General features: G+C 35.0%; 1 protein-coding gene across 4 annotated transcripts in view; it reads right to left on the reverse strand.

The window, feature by feature from the left end:
* Positions 1 to 19,923, reverse strand: part of AFAP1 (actin filament associated protein 1) — a 222,814-nt gene that overhangs the window by 99,193 nt on the left and 103,698 nt on the right. For all 4 annotated transcript variants that reach the window (XM_003773408.3, XM_031941769.1, XM_031941768.1 and 1 more), the window contains 2 exons: positions 11,853 to 12,064; positions 4,242 to 4,421 (listed from right to left, as the gene is read on the reverse strand). In XM_003773408.3, coding sequence (XP_003773456.1) covers positions 4,242 to 4,421; positions 11,853 to 12,064 — 392 coding nt within the window. The remainder of the gene's footprint in view (positions 1 to 4,241; positions 4,422 to 11,852; positions 12,065 to 19,923) is intronic.

Consider the following 19,923-nt stretch of genomic DNA (forward strand, 5'->3'; position numbering starts at 1 on the left):
AAAATATTCTGGACACAAAATTTAGGGATTTATTATCTAGCTTTAAATTTAATGATGTTACAATACCACTTTGCCTCTTATCTGGAAAATGGCATATATATATATATAGATAGATAGATAGATAGATACGCACACATATTACTTGTATTGCCAATATTTCAAGATTAACATGAATAAAAATCATAAATTACACTATGCAAAATGTAACAATGACTAGCATTTTCCATATCACTTTAAGGTTTGCAAAAAGCTTTGCAAATCTTATCTCATTTGTTCCTCATAACAACCCTAGGGATGGCAGGTATTGTTTTATGTATTTATTTATATTTTACAGAGGAAGAAATAGATTGAGACTTAAGGTGACTTGTCCAAGGTTACCATACATCTAAGAAGAGTGTACAGCTATCAGGACTTCCTGACCACCAAGTCTAGTACTCTTATTTCCTCTGCTATCCAGCTGCCTGGTAATATAAACACTTCATACTAGTATATTAACAGTACCTAGATGGAGGACTGGAAGAAGACCTCAGGTCATCTAATCTAGCTCCCTCATCTCACAAAAGAGGAAACTGAGTTCCAGGACTGAGAACTCTCTGCCTTCAAACTGCACATTAAACAGGATGGTAAAATTCACTGAAACTCCTTAAAATGGTATTATAATTTGTTCCCTCTTTGGAAGGATTAAAAAACACTGAAAAGAACATTCTTAAGAACCATTAATACTTCATTCAGAAATTTGTTCGACATCCTACAATTAGCAATGTGCCTCAGGCCTATAATAAACTCCCATCTGGGGAGCTAAAAAGAGAAAAACTTCTTCGCTTGGTAAGCATTTAAGGTCTCAATGCTTTTTGTTAGGTTTTCTCTACAAGTCCTTGAGTTAATGCTATTCATCAGCTAAGTCACAAAGCTTCATGATCCAATAAAATAACATTCCATTAGTTAGTTGTTTGTTTAAAGGCCTAATATATTCAGCAAGCTGCTATTGGAGTGAGTAAAAACTAGGGGGGAAAAGAGTGGATTTTAAAAGAATGGAATAGACCTGGGAGTGGATTTTAAAAGAATGGAATAGACCTGGGAGTGGATGGGATTGATCACCAGAGATAGCTTGATCAAGGAAAGAGATGCTCCCCTTAAAATGAAGAAGACTTGGGTTCAAATCTGTTTCTGATACTAGATTGATAATAACTAAATCACATAAGCTCTCTAACACTTGTAAAATAGGGATCATAGCTTTAGCTTAAGAGCTAAAGTTACTCTGGGCCTCCAAAGAAAATAATTCTATTGTCTATTCTTGCTTTAAATTCAATGATGCAATAATGTCACTTTGACTCTTCTTCAGGAAAATTGTCTTTACTCTCAAATGAGATATCAATTTTTGCATTGGTTCTTATTGGATTAAAATTCAAATTTATTATAAAAGCATTGAAATATTTGTAAATTTGGTTCTAACATAACTTTCCTGGTTTATTTACTATATTCCCCTTAACATTTGCCACTTTCAGGTCAAATGTCTTCATGGTTAATCTGTTACAATATTCTGTTGATTTTTACCTCCTTAATATCTATCACTTTTGTCCCATCTCTATAGTATATCTTTTTCTTCATTCTGATTCTAATCTATCAAAACATTTGCATGGAAGCATTCACTTGCTCTGCTATTTTCCCCACATTCATTTGCCTAGTGCCCTCCCCAATTCCTGGGGGCTCATTATATCAGAGATACCCAATTACCTTTTTCTAAATGTAGCTCAAAATTCCTGAACTCAAGAAAACCATCATCCTCAGCTTCCCCTAATAGCAGGGCTAAAGGCATACCCTACCATGTATGACCATAACATTCTCTTAACTAGTATCCCTGTCTCCATGGTATACCTTTTCTAATTCATCCTAATTCAATTCAATCTTTTTTTAAACAAACCTGATACTTCTGCTCAAAAACCTCCTATGGCTCTCTATAACCTATTTCAAATAAACTATAAAACTCTTTATCACAGCATTAGAATTGAAGTTTTCCATGATTGTCTCTGTCCTGCCTTCTCTAACCTTATCTCATATTGTTGATCAGTCATTACAGTCATGTTTTATTCCTCATGATCTATTTTGGGGTTTTCTTGGCAAAAATAATGAAGTAGTTGGCCATCGACTTCTCCAACTCAGTTTACAGATGAAGAAACTGAGACAATCTGGATTAAAAGACTTACCTAGATTCACACAATTAGTAAGTATCTGAGACTAGATTTGAACTCAGAAAAATAAGTCTGTCTTACACTAAGCCTGGCAGTCTATCTACTGCAGCACCACTTAGCTGCCCTAACCTTATCTCATACTATTCTTTTTTATGCAGTCTATATTCAGGCAAATTCCACCAAAAAATTTCCTTAAGTCCCCACTTCCTACCCCAAATCAAGAGTAATTATGTTATTTATCACAGCATAATATCTTCTACAACGTGATTCTGATCTGCCTTTTCTACTGTTATCTCATATTAGTGTCTTTTATGTATTCTCTATTCTAGGTAAACTTGAATTCTATTTCTCTATTCTCCTTTCACTATTCACCTTTCTGTAACTGTGCATTGCAAGTTTCGCACAATAGGATCTTGGCCATATAGGCTTAGTAAATGCATTTTCATTGACTAACTCTTATCCTGACTTATGATTCAAATCCTTGTGTCCCTCATCCTAAAGTCAGATTGCTTTTCACTACACCATGACCTCTCTTATGTCTACATCTTATCATCTATCCTTGCTTTTAGATTGTTTAGTTCTTGAAATCAAGTCTTATTATCATATCTAACATCAGATTTCCCATCACTTTAGCAGACCTTGTATTTAATAAATAAAGCCCAAAATTCCTTGAGGAAGTGTGATATGGTGGACAAAAAAGATGCTAAGCCAGCTGTGTAATCCCAGGCAAGGATTAATTACTCAATTATCTAAATAAATAAATAAACAAATTTTTTTTAAAACCCACAAATAAATGGAGGTGGGATCAGATGGTCTCAAATCTCTTCTAGCTCTAAAGCTATGATTACATGTTCCTCTATCAGTACGTTCAATAATTAGCTGCATAAACACATGAACTATGTTATATTATGTACTATATGGTACATAAGGTCTTTCTAGTCCTAATATAAAAGTGTTGATATATTTGATGGCAGCTGGCAGGATAACCTTCAAAAGGGGATAACTCCAAATATAACTGGTTTTAGCTGCATTTCTCTTTTATTTTAATGGAAATTATTGGTTTCTCACACCCTGATTCATTTTAAGCTTCGTCTTGCTTAGATTTACTTCTTAGTCTGAACCAACAGAATGAATGGTGGAATAACACATATACACTAGAAAGTGCAGAAGGAGGAAAGAAGGGAGAAAAGGTTCGGAAGAAAAATAGACCGAAATTTTTTCAAATGCCTTCATATGTTAACATCTCTGACAAAGTCAGAAAGTAACATTAGAGAGAATCAATGACAATGACCTGGACCCAAGCAATGTTTCTGCACTGGTCAGTAGAGGTAATCCTTCTATTGTTTTAAATGAAATCCTCTCCTTATCCTCCTTCCTGTATCATTTTATGCCATTCTGGTCCCTGGTTTTCCACAAGTCTTCCATAGAAAAGATTCCCAAGAAAACTAGAGTCTACCATCTGCTTTTTATTTAAAGGTTCTAAGATTACCCACACAGCCCTCAAAATGTCCAGGGGCTATCCTTTATTTTTTTAGTTCAAGCATCACATTGTAAGCACCTTCAGGACAAGGAAAATCTTTTGTTTTTCTTTTTTTGTATCCCCAACACTTTGCACTCAGCCTGACCCATAGTATAAATGAGGACTAAATCCTCATCCAGAGAAAGAACTAAGGAGAATGAATGTGGATCAAAGCATAGTTTTTTGCCTTTGTTTATTTGTTCACCTTTTTTTTTTTGTCTCATGGTTTTTTCCCTTTTCATCTGATTCTTCTTGCATAACAAATATGGAAATGTTTAGAAGGATTGTACATGTTTAACTGATATTGAATTGCTTGCTATCTTAGAGAGGGGGAAGATGGGAAAAGTAGAGAAAAAATTTTGGAACATAAAGTTTAAAAAAGTGACTGTTGGAAAAATATCTTTACATATATTTGGAAAAATAAAATACTATTAAGAAAAAAATGAGGAATAAATTAAATAAAACTACAATATACAATACATAGAAGGAACATGAAAATTGTAATGATTCCAAAGTAGAAAGGACAATCTTACCTTAAGCCATTGTTCTGCTTGTTCTTTGCTCTGAACAGCCAGGACAAGGGCATCTGTGCCTTGATGTGTGATTTTCAGCTCATGCTTCTTCTTTTTGCTGTCTTTGGGGATATAAGTGATGCTGCACCCATGCAGTGGCAGTTCCATATGGGGTTGCTGGTCCTTGGAACTTTTGTAGCACTAGATTGAACAAGAACCATACAGTATGGGTTTTAACATTCTTCTAAAAAAGCTTGTGAAACCACATTAACTCCAATTTCTACAGGAAATCTTTCCCATCCTTTCACTTCTAGGGCTTTCCTTCCGCTGACCTTTGTGCTTATCCAGTCTGTGGCTTGTCTGCATGTTATCGTCCCCTTAGACTGTTAATTTCCTAAGGAAGCTGACTGTCTTTTGCCTTTATTTTTATTTGCCAGACACGGTGTCTGGCACACAGTAGGAGTTTAATAAATGCATGAGGATTAACTGATTGAGGATATAAAGGCAATAAGTAACAGAGCTGAAATTTGAACTCTGAGCCTCTGAATTTAGGTTAAGTACTTTTCCCTCTGTTCCACTCTCTATGTACTATTCAGTGTTGTATTTTTCAGTTATGCTTTTATTTCTTCTCTCTCATTAGACTATAGATTCCATAAAGTCAGGGCTCATGTTTTATCTCTATAACTCTGCTGGTTCCTAACATAGACCTATACAAAGTGAGGCCTTAACATTTGTTAAACAAATGATAAAACCAAGTAGGATGAGGAGTAGGTAATTCTCAAGGCATCTGGATAGGTAATTATGCAGAGTGGATATCCAAAGTGGAGGCTTATGCTGGAAAAAAGATTAGCAATTTAATGAGCATCAGGTATTCAGTCTTATGACACATTAAAAATTCTTTTTTAAATAACTAAATCATTTTGGGGGAATAATTGGACCAATAGATAATAAGCAAGACAGGTTGACATAGTGGAAAGAGCTGTGAATTTGGTAGCAGAAGATAGAGAGATTCAATCTCAGCTACATCTTTATGAGCCACAGAAAGTAGCTTAAATGCTCTGGGCTTCAATTTCATTCCTTTGTAAAGGGAGTTTGTTGGACTAGCTGATTTCTAAAGCTCTTTCCAACTCCAAATCCCATGATCCTAGAAGTCACACGGCTAGATCTGGTGATGTTTGTTCCTATTAAGCAAAGACACAGACAAGGATAATGTATTTAGACTTGATATAACTTAACAGAGCATGGTGTCAAATGGAATGTACACACCCAAGTCCCTTATGCTATGAGAACCAAATTAAAATGTAATTATGAAATGTTTAACAAAATAAATAAAAATACAATACAACATAGACAATGTTGTCTGTGGTTTTCTAAGTTTCCTATGGGGATCTATTTCTATTTGTGTTTCACATCACTGGTGTAGTGGATAGAGAGTAAGCTTTAAATTAAAGAGGTCCTGGGTTCAAGCACCATCTCTAACTAAAATTTTCTGGCTATGTGAATCTTGGACAAAGCAATTTGGATACTTTCTAAGAATATGTGTTTCAAAGGAGATGATTACTTGCTTTGGTAGGAGAAGTTGTCTCATTGCAAGGTTCCTTATACCACTGAAATCACAAGTCCAGTCCAAAATAATAACAATAAAAACAAGAACAACAATAATAACATTAATATTAATAAATTGGAGTAAGGAATATGGGAGTTCAAATCTTTACTCGGGCATTTACTAGCTATTTGGTCTTGATCAATTCGCTTAATTTCTCAGTCTCAGTTCCCTCATCTATAAAATGGGAATAATGATAGCACCTACCTCACAGCAAAAATGTTGTGAGGATCAAATGAATTAACATGTTTAGATCATTTTTTAAACCTTAAAATGTTACCTAAATAATTATGAGCAGGAAAAAATGACAATAATTCTGATTAATTTTAAGAAGGCAGAAGAAGGAATAGTGTCTCTGTTTCTGCTTTCCCATCATTTAATTTATCTGTGTAGCATGTTGGAGAGAGTCGTGAGATTGAAGTCAGCAAGACTTGGGTTCAAACCTCAGAGACTTACTAGTTATGTGACTCTTTATCCCTGATTGCCTCAGTTTCCTTACCTGTAAAATGCAGAAAATAATAGCACCTGACTCCAAAATTGTTATGAGGATCAAATCAAATAATAATTTGTAAAGTGTTTAGCACAGTATCTGATACATACTAAGTGCTATATATATATATTACCTATTATCAAGATGTGTCTGATACAAAGCAAGTGCTTTATACTGGTGAATATAATTGACAAAAGTAGCAAAAGACGCTTAAGTTTATTTTAAAGAAGGGTAATATTGGGGGATTAGGGTTTTTTTTTGAGAGGGAAGACAAGAAGGGTAGAAAACATAACAGAAAAGGAGAGGTAGCAAAACAATCATGTGAAACAGAACACATAACAGGGACATCACAGAAGGAATGCCAGTTCAGGAATAAGTTGGATTAGTTGAACTCTGAGGTCTCTTAACTCTGAGATCTTACAATTTTCTCAATAGATGGTGAGAAGATATCACCAACATGACAAAAAAATAGTCCATTTCCATGTAGATTCATCAATACAAAATATATCAGATATCATAATTTAATGATACCATACCTACCGAATATCTTAGCGCCATTTCTGGAATTTGCTATATTTAGCAATCCATGGTTTGAGGGAGATTATTCAGAGCACTATTCTTCAGTGATCTCAAATGTGACTGGAGACCAAGAAACCCTTCTTTCTCAGGCTCCAGATAAGTTTTATTTGGCTCAGCTACAAGCCACCAAACTTCTTCTCCATATTTTTGCACAATGGATCCACAGAAGGAGCAAGAAGAGGATTTCTGCATGGTATCTTTGACTGGCACCTGACTGAGTAGAATGCCAATGGCCCAAGGAAAATTGGCAATATCTACACATAAGCTATAGAAATGTCTATAAATCATCTGTATACTTCATTTAAGCAGGGGATCAAATTAACACTTCTCTCCAATTCCAAAACTATGCACATTTACACTTTCAATAAACATTTTCTGGTACCAAAAAAAATAATTTGGCTAGACCAACAGATTCACCATCAAAGTAGTTAAGACTGATACGGCTTCAAACTTCTTTTCCTTAGTCTTCCATTTTATTGAAAATTTATTTATTCCATTTATCTTCCTAAATAATTGTGTTTTATTTTCTCTTAAGGATCCAAAAGGTTTTTTATTACTCTTGACTCATATAGTCATAAAAATCTAGATTTTTTTTTATTTAATTTTTTTTAATAATTCATGGGGCTTTTCCTTTAAAAAAATATAGAATGACACACATTCATTAACTTTTATTAGATAGGTGTCTTTCCAAGCTTAAACACTTTTTGGTAAATATAAGAATGAACTAGAAACAGAAGGGGAAAAGGAATATTATCCAGAGAAAAGTTAAGAAAATGCAACTTATTCCCAAACAATTATAAAACACTATAAAGAATCTAGATAGAAGAGCTGGATCTAGAACATAGAATTTTAGAAATACGAGAAAAACATTAGAGCTGGAAGAGCTCTTCATACCCAGAACAATGTTAGAAATGGAAGGAATCTTAAAATATATGACCATAGAAAACTAGAAAGGACCCTGAGAAATTATCTAGATCCTAGATTCTTCAACTGTGGTTTGCAATCCTAGATGGGATCTTGTAATTTTATTTGAGAGGTCATGAAATTATAATTTATTATCATCAGTAAATGTTAGACTTGTATACCTATATGTATGTATGTATGTATGTATATATATATATATACATACATATATATATATATATATAATATATATATATGTATGTATATATATATATATTTCATGTATAAATTTCTCAGCAAAAAGTGGTCATGAGTAGTGGAACCCCCAGTTCATGAAAGAGGAAAATTAGGCTAATCCATTTTTTTTTATAAATTATAAAAGTGTAGCAATTAATAGGTATGTGTCAATATAAATACAAATTTTCATGTTTGCAGCACAAAATAATTATAGCTGATGTATTTAAACTCGATATCTGGATGCATTTTTAAAACATCCCATTTGAATTACATTTAATTTTGATTTTTAATTGATGAGAAATTTTAAAGCATGTATATAATTAAGCCTCAGAGAGCAGTTATTCAGACAACAAATCGTACATGAACTGAGAACACATTAGTTAAGTTTTGCCAGCCCTCCCCCCAGTTTCCTTTTTACTATTTATTTTTATAAATTCCCATGGCATCATACTGGCAGAAACTAACTTTGGGAGCAATTCAGGCCACACATGTGGCAAAAATATGCATCCTCATTGCTTCAAAAAACTGAAGAAAAAACAATTAAAAAAAAAAAAGCAATGTCTTCATTACAAATTTAGCATCACATTTTTTAAGTGTATCATAATGAAGACTAAAAAGTTGAGAAAGAACAGTTGATTCTTTGCCATACTGTAAAATGACTCTTTTCTGGCCATTGTTTTCTTGCCTGTAAAAGGAAGGGATGGATCACATGGTCTTGAGCAACTTTCCAGTTGATAATCAGGATATTAATAAAATCATCCATTATGTTTTGTTGAGATGATTCTTGGGAAAAATTTCAAAACACAAAGGAAAACAAATGCAAAGGATTATTTTATGATACTATAATGCAGCAGTTCAACCTCTGGCTTATTTCAGAAGAAGCCCAAGAAAAATCACAGGTAGTCTATGGACTATCAGTTTATTTGGGTAGTTCTCCCTGTGCTTTCTTCTGCATACTGTGTGGAAGAGGCCTTGGAGCCTGAAAACTTGCAACTGAGTCTGGCTCTGCCATTGGCTATCAATAGGATCAGGAAAAAAAAAATCAGTATAACTCTTTAATTTCTTCATCTGTTAAATTGAAAAATTGCATTTTTCTAATGCTTTTCCTTCAAAAAGTAGGAGTAAAGAATTTTGCCATGATATTATAGAAAAATGGGTCCTTGAAGGTTAAAGTGTTCTGAGCAAACCACATAGGTTTCCCTTCCCACTGCTGTTTGAGCCTTCATTTTTTATTCTCTCCCCTCTCCCTGACTTTCTACTTAAATCTAGAAAACTCAGCATTTAGGTTTCAAAAGCAGAAAGGAATTTCTCTTCAGATCTTTTTCCCCTTCAAAACCTCCAGGCCCTTCATGCCCTACTTGCATAGCCTGGCATAGAAGAATACCATGGCTCAGTTCAGAAGGGAACTAAAAAGTTCAATTTTAGGCTTGTTAAAATGTCATGCATTACTTCCCTTGCAGAAGTGGGGGACTGTGGTCATGGTACATTGCATATACTGTCAGATGCAGTTGATGGCTTGGTTGGTTTTTTGAAGTACATTTTTCCCCTCATTAAGAAAAAAAATTGTTGTTGCAAGGAGGTAGCTCATTAAATTGAAGAAGGAGAAGAGATATATTCAGAAATGTAGATCAACAAAAGATGTCAATAAGAAGTAAAAGAAAAGAAAAAATAACCAGACATGGTATCACGTGATAATGGAAAGGCTAAGGCTGGCAGATCTCTTGAACTCAGCAATTTTGAGCTGCACTGGGTTTTGTCAATTGAGTGTCTATAATTAATTAAGGATTAATAGGGTGGGCCCCTGGGAAGGTGAATTTGCCTAGAGAGAAACAAAGTGGCCCATATTGCAAGTGGAATAAATCAAAGCTCTCGTGAAAATTAGTATTGAGATCAGACCAACAATTAGCTCCTGTGCCTCTAAACTTGGAAAAGATAAACCTTAATCTTGAAGGAAAAAAAGGGAAAAAATAGCTTACAGCAATACTACTTGCATGAAAAAACATGTACCATAGTGAAAAGGGAAACATGAAGTGACTAGTCCCTACAATCACTGAATTTGGAGTCCCTTTTCCAATCTGCTCAAGATCTGGAACTTGTAATCATTCTATTTGATAAGTATTAATTACTTACTCTGATTCAGGAATAATGCTAAGTGTTGGGGACATACAGAAAAGAATGAATCAGTCCTTGCTCTCCATTGGAGTGGGAAAAGTGAGGGAAAAGTTATATGCTCTTCAAATTTAGGGACTTGAAAGCACCTGAAGGAAGCTTCAGAGACACAACACAAATTTAGGTTCAAAATGTGAGATTTTTTTTCTCTAATAACAGGATTTATGCATAAGATCATCTCATAAAGCCATGGGTTCCACCTCACAAAAGTTCTTCAGGTAAAGGTTAGATGACAATTTCTTGTCTAAAGCATAGAAGACACTCTTATTCATGTACATCATGGCCTCCAAAGTCCATTAAAATTCTGAGATTCTGTGAAAGTGAGGAGTTTGGGGGTCATAAAGGAGAAGACAAGTTGTTTGATTTTGGATATGTTGAATTTCTGGTATGAATAGAGAACCCCACTGGAGCCATGTAGCATTAGAAATAATGACTTATTGTAGAAGGGAGGCTAAGGTGAAGCTATAAATTTGGTTGTCATTTACAGAGAAGTGATAATTGAATCACTGAGGAATTCATCAAAGTAGGAAATTGAAAAAAAGAGAAAAAAGAACAAAGGGAAAACTTGGGAGGTCACCTAAACTTAGTGAATGAGCAAAGACAACAAGCCTAAAAGATAGTAAGACAAACATGACCAATAGTACAGTGTTTCAGAAAGTAAAGGAGAAGAAAATATCAAAAAGAGAATGGTCCATGGCAAAAAATGTCAGAAAAAAGGTTAAGAGGGATGTGTACTGCCAAAGGCCATTAGATTTGGCAACAATATGTGGCTGAATCATGCTGGTTTGGAACAGTAAGATCATATTGACAGCAAAATATAAATACTCCTAAACCAAGGGCATTTGGGAAAAGATGAATGGTATTTAAAGACTAGTGCCATAAAGAACCACAATGATCTGAGAAGTATACCCTCACATATCACATACCTAATATTTTTTAAAAGGCAGATTTATAACTGATACCACAGGGCATGAGTATTAGATTTGCAAAAGGATTCTTTTCTTTTTCCTATAAATAATAAGCACACCTCAAAGAAGGAAACTACAGGGAGGGTGAGGATGGTAACCAAGAATCTTAAAATCTTAAAATTCTATTCCTTCCACTTCAGGTTATTCACTTCAAGTCTTTTAGCGCCATTTACTCATCTGCAAAATGAAAGGACCAGAGTAGATGACAATAAATGAAATTTATGTAACACTTCAAGATTTATAGAACACTTTCCTCATAATAATTTTTGTGTTGGAAGAAGCCCAAATATTAGCATTCCAATTTTACAGATGAGGAAATCAAGGCACTGAAAGAGGAAGAGAATATCTAATAAGTATAAGAAATTAAACTAGAAAGCCTTTTCAATTCTAGTACAAAAGTATGATTTATATCCATACTTTGTAATCCAGTCAGTTCTTAATGTTTGTTGAATCAAACTGAGTCAAATTTAATTTAAACTGTAATTCAATAAGTAAAAATTCAATTTACACATAACTTTCTAGGCTTACTAGTTTGACAAGCAGCTGTCAGGAAGGCATTCAATATCTTAGCACTTTGGTTTCCCTCCCTTTCCCAAAGGGAATATTGATTCTGAACATGCACCAGAAGTTGGCTATATATGCAGGTAGATTTTACTTAAAACTATGTACTCAAAAAGTTTTACCAGTAGTTTGGTGTCTTTGATGACGCAAAGCAGCTTGGTCCACTGTCCGAACCGTTTCTTTCTTAAGAGAAAAGCACAGATTTTGGCATCTTTCACAAGATCCATGGAGGCTTCATCAGATGGCCACTGATGTCTCGTCTTCTTCCCTTTCCCATCTTCTTCTTCTTCATCATATGATTCATACGAGCTGCTCATTGCATCTGAATCATAATCTTTCAAGAAAGAGCAAAGTAGATCAGTTAAAATAAACTACCATGAAGAGCATCTACATCCTTGAAAAAAATATAAAATATTATGTTATGTTGTCCCTCCACTACTCTGGATATTCCACGGGAGGGAAAACAAGTTTTATAGTGTCATCACCTTCAGTGTCCTACATGTGTAAGTAAATATTTAAAATGTTGCTGAATTGAATGATGAACTTAGCCTTGTTTTGAATACTTATTTCCCAAATCTGGAGTGTTGGATGTTGGAAACTAAAATGACACTAATCTAAAAAATTAGAGATATTCTCAACCCCAATTCTTCAAAAACTAAAAATGTACTTGAAATTGGAAATATTTTTTTTTAAAGAAACCTTCTGGATGTTGTTTCCTTGAACAGATTTATAAGCAGTTCAAATTTCTATAGCAATTCACAGTTTACAAAGCACTTTACGGACATGATCAAATTAGTTCCAAACAACTATCTTGTGAAAAAGCAAGGAACACAGAAATGTAAACTCAGTTAAAGGACTTATTCAATTCCACACTGGCAGTTCTGGCCTCAAAATCAGGAGAGCTAGATTTGTATAGAGATCTTCCCATTTACTGATTTTTGTAACTGACCTTAAGTTACTTCCCTTCTTTTAAGAAGTTTTGGTCATTTTTAAAAAGTGAATAATGATACTTGAACTGCCTACCTTTTGGGGTGGCTATAAGTAAACCTGAAAGTGCTGGAGAAATTAGTAGAATTCTTGTGATTATCATTAGTTGAGGTAGAATCCTGCATCAATAATCCTTGAAATGAATATCCTGAACAATGTGATAACCAAGAATATCTCCAAAAATGTAATAATCAAGGAAGACTTATAGCTTAAAAAAATGAAGTAGCTCATAAAGAATAAAACTGGCTAAAATAGATATAACAATGAATTAGAAATCAGGAGGCCTAGGATTCTAGGCCAGGTTCCATTTTTTTTTAACCAAGAAAAACCACTCTTTTTAGTTCTTACTTTCCCTCCCTGTAAAATCGAGGGAAATAATCACTGTCCTGCCAATTTTAAAAGGTTACTGGATGGTTCGGAAAAGATAACGGATAGAGAAAAAATTTTGACTCAGAGTAAAGTGCTCTGAAAGTATGAACAATGACTTTGCTACACTATCACTTGTAAGAAAATCGCCAATTAATTCTTGTTAAAAACAATGCAAAGAGCTGAAGGAGGAAACAAAACAACTTCCAAAGGAAATGGTGGGATGAGATATTTTATGTTTTAGATTTATTGGGATTTTCAATATTGGGTATATTACCACACAATTCTAACCTTCAATTTACAGATAAGCTCAAAGCCAAGAGTGATAAAGTTCTTTGCTCACAGGCCCAGGGCTGCAATTGAATCAAGAATTAAACCAATGTTTGCTAACTCTAAATCCAGATCTCTTTCCACTGAACCACAGGGCTCTTTAATTACAACATAAAAAAGCTACACAATGCCAAGAACTGGTATAATCAAATTAAATCTATGGTAACCGAGAATGCCTAAGCAAACCAGAATGACCTTTATACTCAGGAACCACTTTGGGTCACAGAAAGAGCTTGAAGTTATTATATGTCAGTGGTAACACCGTAAAATGCAATAATTACAATGGTGTTCTTTATCTCAAAGAACTATAGTAAGTAAAGTTCTATATACGGGGTTTGGATTCAATGAAATATCTGCTTTCTCCTACTCCAAATTTCTTCCTCTCTTTCTTCCTTCTTTCCCTCCCTTTTCTTCCTTCCTTCCTTCCTTCTTAAATTTTTTCAATTATTTCTTATTTGGGATTATCCAAGACAAACTAATCTAAACAAGACTTAATATTCTGGGCTCTGGAAACACAAGGACAAAAATTAATAATAGCTCTCATCAAGGAGGCATCCAAACAAACATTCACTTTTCTGGGGGGAAAAGCTAGATAACTATTAAAGTGTTATTTGGGTTCAGTTTAGTATTCATGACAGACATTTAAAAAAAAAGTGTGAATGGCTTTTGAAAACAAGGGTTCCAGGCTAATAATTTCTAAAGATATGGGTCATTTCAATTAACCAGAGCTAAGGGGGCTAACTCTATGACCCAAACCTTCAAAGACCTTCTCTCCTTGGAATGTTAATACATTCTACTTTGTGTAAGCACATCTAATTCATTATATATAGCCAGCCCTGGACCTTCCTTCTTGCAGGCCATTAAACTAAAGGGCTCATCCAAGTATTTTTCCCATATTTCCTACTGAATTCCTCTCCTTTCCTCAATCTCTTCCCTCTAATATATTTCCACCTCTTGCTCTAATAACAGTGATCAAATCAATATTATTACTGTTACTGGAACACAATTAATTGTTCAACTTTAATCTTACATATTGTTCCCTTCCTCCATAGTCACGTCCATCATGAACCCAACAGTATACTATAAAATAGTGTTTGCAACTCCAAAATAAGTTTTATATCAATTAGTAAGGAAGTATTTAGTTGTGGTTATTCAGTGGTTTCAATTATGTCTGGTTCTTCATGATGCCATCTGGGGTTTTTCTGGCAAAGATACTGGAGTAGTTTGCCATTTCAAAGATGAGGAACCATTAAGTGACTTGCCTAGGGTCACCCAACTAGTTACTCTCTTAAGGTCAGATTTGAACTCAGAAAGGTTAGCCTTTCTGACTCCAAGCCCAGCACTATCCACTGTACCACTTTCCTGCCCCTTAATTACTAGTCTAGAAATGCTTGAGAAATACCTGACTGATGAACTTGTAGAACGACAGCATGTTTGGAGTGGGAAAGGTGTTTTTCTAAATCCAAGGTATTATTAGAATTATTGGATCAACAGATGATGGTGGAGCCAGTTGATGGCCATTATTTAATAGAAGAACGCAGGAATAGAGAATATACAGAGCTACTACAGAAAGCCAGAGCTTTGGGTATGTGAGGTGAATCAGACATTCAGTATCCCAATATTTCCTGTATCTCACTTCCTGATCCAGATCCAAAGTGCCACTCCTATAACTGGCTTTCCACTTCCATTTCAGTGACAGATTTTTCTCCTCTGAAAAAATCCTAGGACTGACTCAGATAGGTCTCACAAGGGACTACTTACCCTTCAATAACAGTCCTTAGCTTAAAAACCAGCTTATATTGGTACATATTATTATTAAAAAATTGGACTTAAAAGTGAGAACCGAGTATATTTACCACCTTTAACATCAGTCCTATCTGAAAAAAAAGGAATCATTAATCCTTGTTAAAAGTAAAGGCACTGATTATAAATTCAAATGAAATCAGACCCATATAGGGCTGTGTATTCATAAAGTATCTCCTAAATGTAATGTGTTATTATTATCCTTAAAATTGGCTAGAATAGTTACATAGACTGCCTACTGCCCTACTCTCCACTTCAATTATCCTGAGCATTCATAGAAGAGCAAAGAGAAACTTATAGGAGAATCCAGTGTAGTATAGTGGTCCAGGCTGAACAAGGTCTTAGGCTGAACCAATAGAGATAATGGATCTCATCTCCTTTTGAAGTTTTTATTGGCAGAAAGATACTGAGAAGAAATCAAGGAAAATGAGAGGATCGTAACCCTTGGTGTTAAAAACAAGTGACCGGGTCAGAATTAAGTAGAGATAAAACCCCAGCCCCCAAGCTCACCCCCACTCCTCAGCCTCTTAAGTTTACTGTCTTTTCCAAATGTTCCTGAGAGGGGTGGAGTTGTTAGAAAGACTAAAAATAAAACTGTGTGGGTTCTTTGTACAGTTAATGGTGCTGTTGGTCAGGGAAGAGGCCAGAAAATGCTTTTATGGGCACTCATCACCTTAAGGGTGAAGTCCTGACAGAGCCAAAAATGCTCCTCAATAGACTTTATTCTTGCAATTACAACACATCATGACAAAGACCAAAACTGGGCAAGCAAACACATTATGGAGCCTGGACTTTCTGTTTGGAGAACTGGCTATAGGAACATAATTCTTGAATAATTATTTTTCACCCAAATTTCGAGGAGAAAATTTCTTTCATGGTGCAGCTAGGTGGTATAATGAGTACAGTGCAAGATCACAAAGACTCATCCTCCTGAGTTCAAATCCAGCCCCAGATATTCACTAGGCATATGACATGGGCAAGTCACTTTACCCAATTTGCCTCATCCATAAAATGGAGCTGGAGAAGGAAATGACAAATCACTCCAGTCTCTTTGCAAAGAAAACCCCAAATGGGGTCAGACAGCCACAGAGTTCATGTAAGCATCTTGTCACGTTCCTTGCTGAGTCCCTTTCCTTCCCTCAGTTTCCCCCAATACCTTTCCACCTCTTGCTCTAAGAATAGTGATCAAATCAATATTACCATTGCTACTGAAAAAGTGTGATAATGACTCAACAACAATTCTTTCCCAAGGGTCTGAAAGATGATATATCTAAAGTGATGAGGTCACCCTCTCCCCCCCCAAAAAAAAAAGTCATGATCTATTAAAAAAAAAAATTGGGATCAAAAAGATCTAGATTCAAATCCTAAATGACCTCCTTCTATGTCAAGACATCAAGGGAAAAGAATTTCCTTCTCTTTCTCTTGTACCCTTACAATCTCTTCAGCTCTTGATCTTAATGACAATTAATTTCTTCATCTATAAAATAAGTTGGATTTAGTAGCTTAACAGTGTTATGAGTCCTGCTCTTGCCTCTTATTAGCTATGTGACAGATATGGCTTAGGCCAATCACATCATCTATATGAGTCTCCAAATGGGAATGCAGTACAAGACTACTATGAGGATCAGATATGATAATGCTTATAAAATGAACTGATGATTTAGAGAGAGAAGCAACCTGAGCCCTCATCTAGTCTAAGCTCTTTATTTTTCAAATAAGGAAACAGAGGTATAGAGCATTTAAAACAAGATATCATATAATTATCTGATTCCTTTCTACCCTTTAAAACATATCAAATTTCACCTCAACCTTAAAGATAGCCTTCACTCCTCTCCAGCTAGAAATGATCTTTTAATTTTCTATGAATTAATATCATATTTTCACTCTACTGATTCTATATTTTCATATGGTAGCAGTAACATATTTGTGAATTCCAGAGTTGAAAAAGACCTTTGAAATTCATAGGATCACAAAGCTCAGAACTGGAAGGGACTCTCAAATATCATGGAGTCCAACTCCTTCAATTTTATGAATGATGGGATACAGCTAAGTCATACAGTGGATAGAGCACCGGCCCTGAAGGATCTGAGTTCTGATCTCAGACATTTAATACTTCCTAGGTGTGTGATTTTGGGTAAGTTACTTAAATCTAATTGCCACAGCAAAAAAAGAAAGAAAGGAAGGAAGGAAGGAAGGAAGGAAGGAAGGAAGGAAGGAAGGAAGGAAGGAAGGAAGGAAGGAAGGAAGGAAGGAAAGAAGGAAGGAAGGAAGGAAGGAAGGAAAGAAAAGAAAAGAAAAGAAAAGAAAAGAAAAGAAAAGAAAAGAAAAGAAAAGAGAAATGAATGACAGAAATTAGACTTAGTAATTTGTCCAAGGTCATACATGCCAGTGTTTCTTCCACTATACAGTGGCGTATCCTTCTAGGTTATGTAGTCCCTGAATTCTTCTTCTTTTAAGTTTCAGGTTTTTGGGGTTTTTTTGTTTTGTTTTGTTTTTTTGGCAAGGTAATTAAGGTTATGTGACGTGCCCAGGGTCATACGGATAGTAAATATTAAGTGTCTGAGGACACATTTGAATGCAGATTCTCCTGATTTCGGGGCTGGTGGTCTATTCACTGCACCAGCATCTAGTTGCCCCTGTCCTTAAGTTTTTATCCCTGAGTCTTTGTCTTCATGAGGTTCTAAAAATACATATATATTTAGACAATTGTATTTTAAATAACCAGTTCTCTTTGCCCTCTATATTTATTTTATCCATTTAAAAACATTATTCCAAGAAGGAATCAACAGCTTCCACTAGACTGACATAGGAGACTGTGATGCAAAAGATGAGGAATCCCTGATCTAGTCCAACCTGAGAAGTTACCCATTTACTTTACAATATCCCTAACAAATAATCATCAAATTCTGTTTAAAGGTCTTCAAAGAAAGGGAACCTTTTAGCTCAACTACTTCTCAGATCTATGAGAATACAAAAACATAAGATTATGAGTTCCAGTAAGAGGCAAATGGGGACATCAAGGAAGGTTTCACAGAAGGAGTAGCATTTGGAACTTGACCTTGAAAGAATGGGAGGATGTCAGCAAGTCTACAAAGGAATTTCATAGCTTGTTGTTGCTATTATTCAGTAATTTCAATCATGTTTGATTCTCTAAGACCTCATTTGGGATTTTCTTGGCAAAAATATTGGCGTGGTTTGCCATTTCCTTCTCCAATTATTTTACAGTTTAATTTAATAGTTTGGAAAAAACCAAAACTATCAATAAAAACATATTTTAAGAAAGAAAGAGAATAAGATTTTAAGTCAAAAGATCTGAGTTAAAAATTTCCTCTATTATTTACTATTTGGTATGACCCTGACAAAGTCATTTCCTTTTGCTGAGCCAGATTCTTTTTCAGTTCAAGCCACAGGTTTCTTACTGTTTTCAAAATGAGAAAATAGTCTTGTAAAGAGGAAATTGCCCAGAATTGCAACCATTTGGACACCTATCTCCTCAACTGTAAAATAAGACTGTTGAACTCAACAAAGATTTCTTCTAATTCTACCATATTCATCCCATGAGGAACCAATAACCCACAAAGGCCTAATCCACTTTTAGACAGCTCTTGTAGAAAAAGTTTTTCCTGCCATCAGGTTGAAACTGAGTTGTAATTCCCACTTATTGCTCCTTGTTCTGTCCTATAGAGACCAACAGAACAAATCCTCTTAGAATGGCAGTCCTTGATTATTTGATTCGTCTCCTCTGAGTTGTCTGGACTACATACGAAGGACTATGTGTCTTTTTAATCTTTAAAATCCACAACGCCCAGTATGGTGCCTCACACAAAAGAGATATTCAATAAGCAAATGTGAAATTAAACTGATGCAAATTATCCAGCACAAAAGAAAGAGTCAGTCAAAATGGCACTTAGTGATGTATTTAAACACCAACTTCCCAAGAGACTTATGACATCCTGAACACTAACAAAATCTAAAAACAAAGACCTGCTCATACAGTCAAAGCCAAGATGAAATGTAAAATTAACTTTAAGGAAATATAAATCAAGAAACCTATAAAAGCAATTCTAAGCTTGAGAAAAATGAAAAAGGAAATATAATCCATGACTGATTTAGGTCATCAATCAGAACAAAGCCGATCCATGCCTATTATTCTTCATGGGATGGAAGGCAAGTTCTGGGTGCCACAGGCTAGAAGAGATTTTTCAAATGCATAGGATGAATTGAGACCCCATGGAGTGAATCCCTGGTGACTGGATTAATCACTGGGGCATTTAACTCCAATGATGTATTTCCTCTGGAATTAGCCTGAAGCAAATTGGTCACTGGCATGGTCTCAATCAGAGGAACAGGATGTGACAGGTTGGGCTACTCACATTGACGACTAGCTGCAATATTCATTTCAATGAATCAAACAAAAATGCGTAATAGCTCTTTGGAAGACTGTCACCTCCTCTCATGGGCTACTGCTGAATGATTCAAACACTAAGCAACAGACTTTGCACAAAGCTCAGTTTGCCAACAAGGAGAAAAAAAGCTGCATGAAATGGAATTGAACCTGAGTCATGCATTTCAAACCATACTTTAATTAACTTAATATTTTAATGCAACAAGGAAGAATTCTATCAATCACTTAAACAGTGAAAGTAATTCTTCCTATCAACATGGATCTGTGTTAAAATAGATAGTAAATAGAATTTTTTAAAGTTA

The sequence above is a fragment of the Sarcophilus harrisii genome, chromosome 6 (assembly GCF_902635505.1).
Source record: "Sarcophilus harrisii chromosome 6, mSarHar1.11, whole genome shotgun sequence".
Lineage (NCBI taxonomy): Eukaryota > Metazoa > Chordata > Mammalia > Dasyuromorphia > Dasyuridae > Sarcophilus > Sarcophilus harrisii.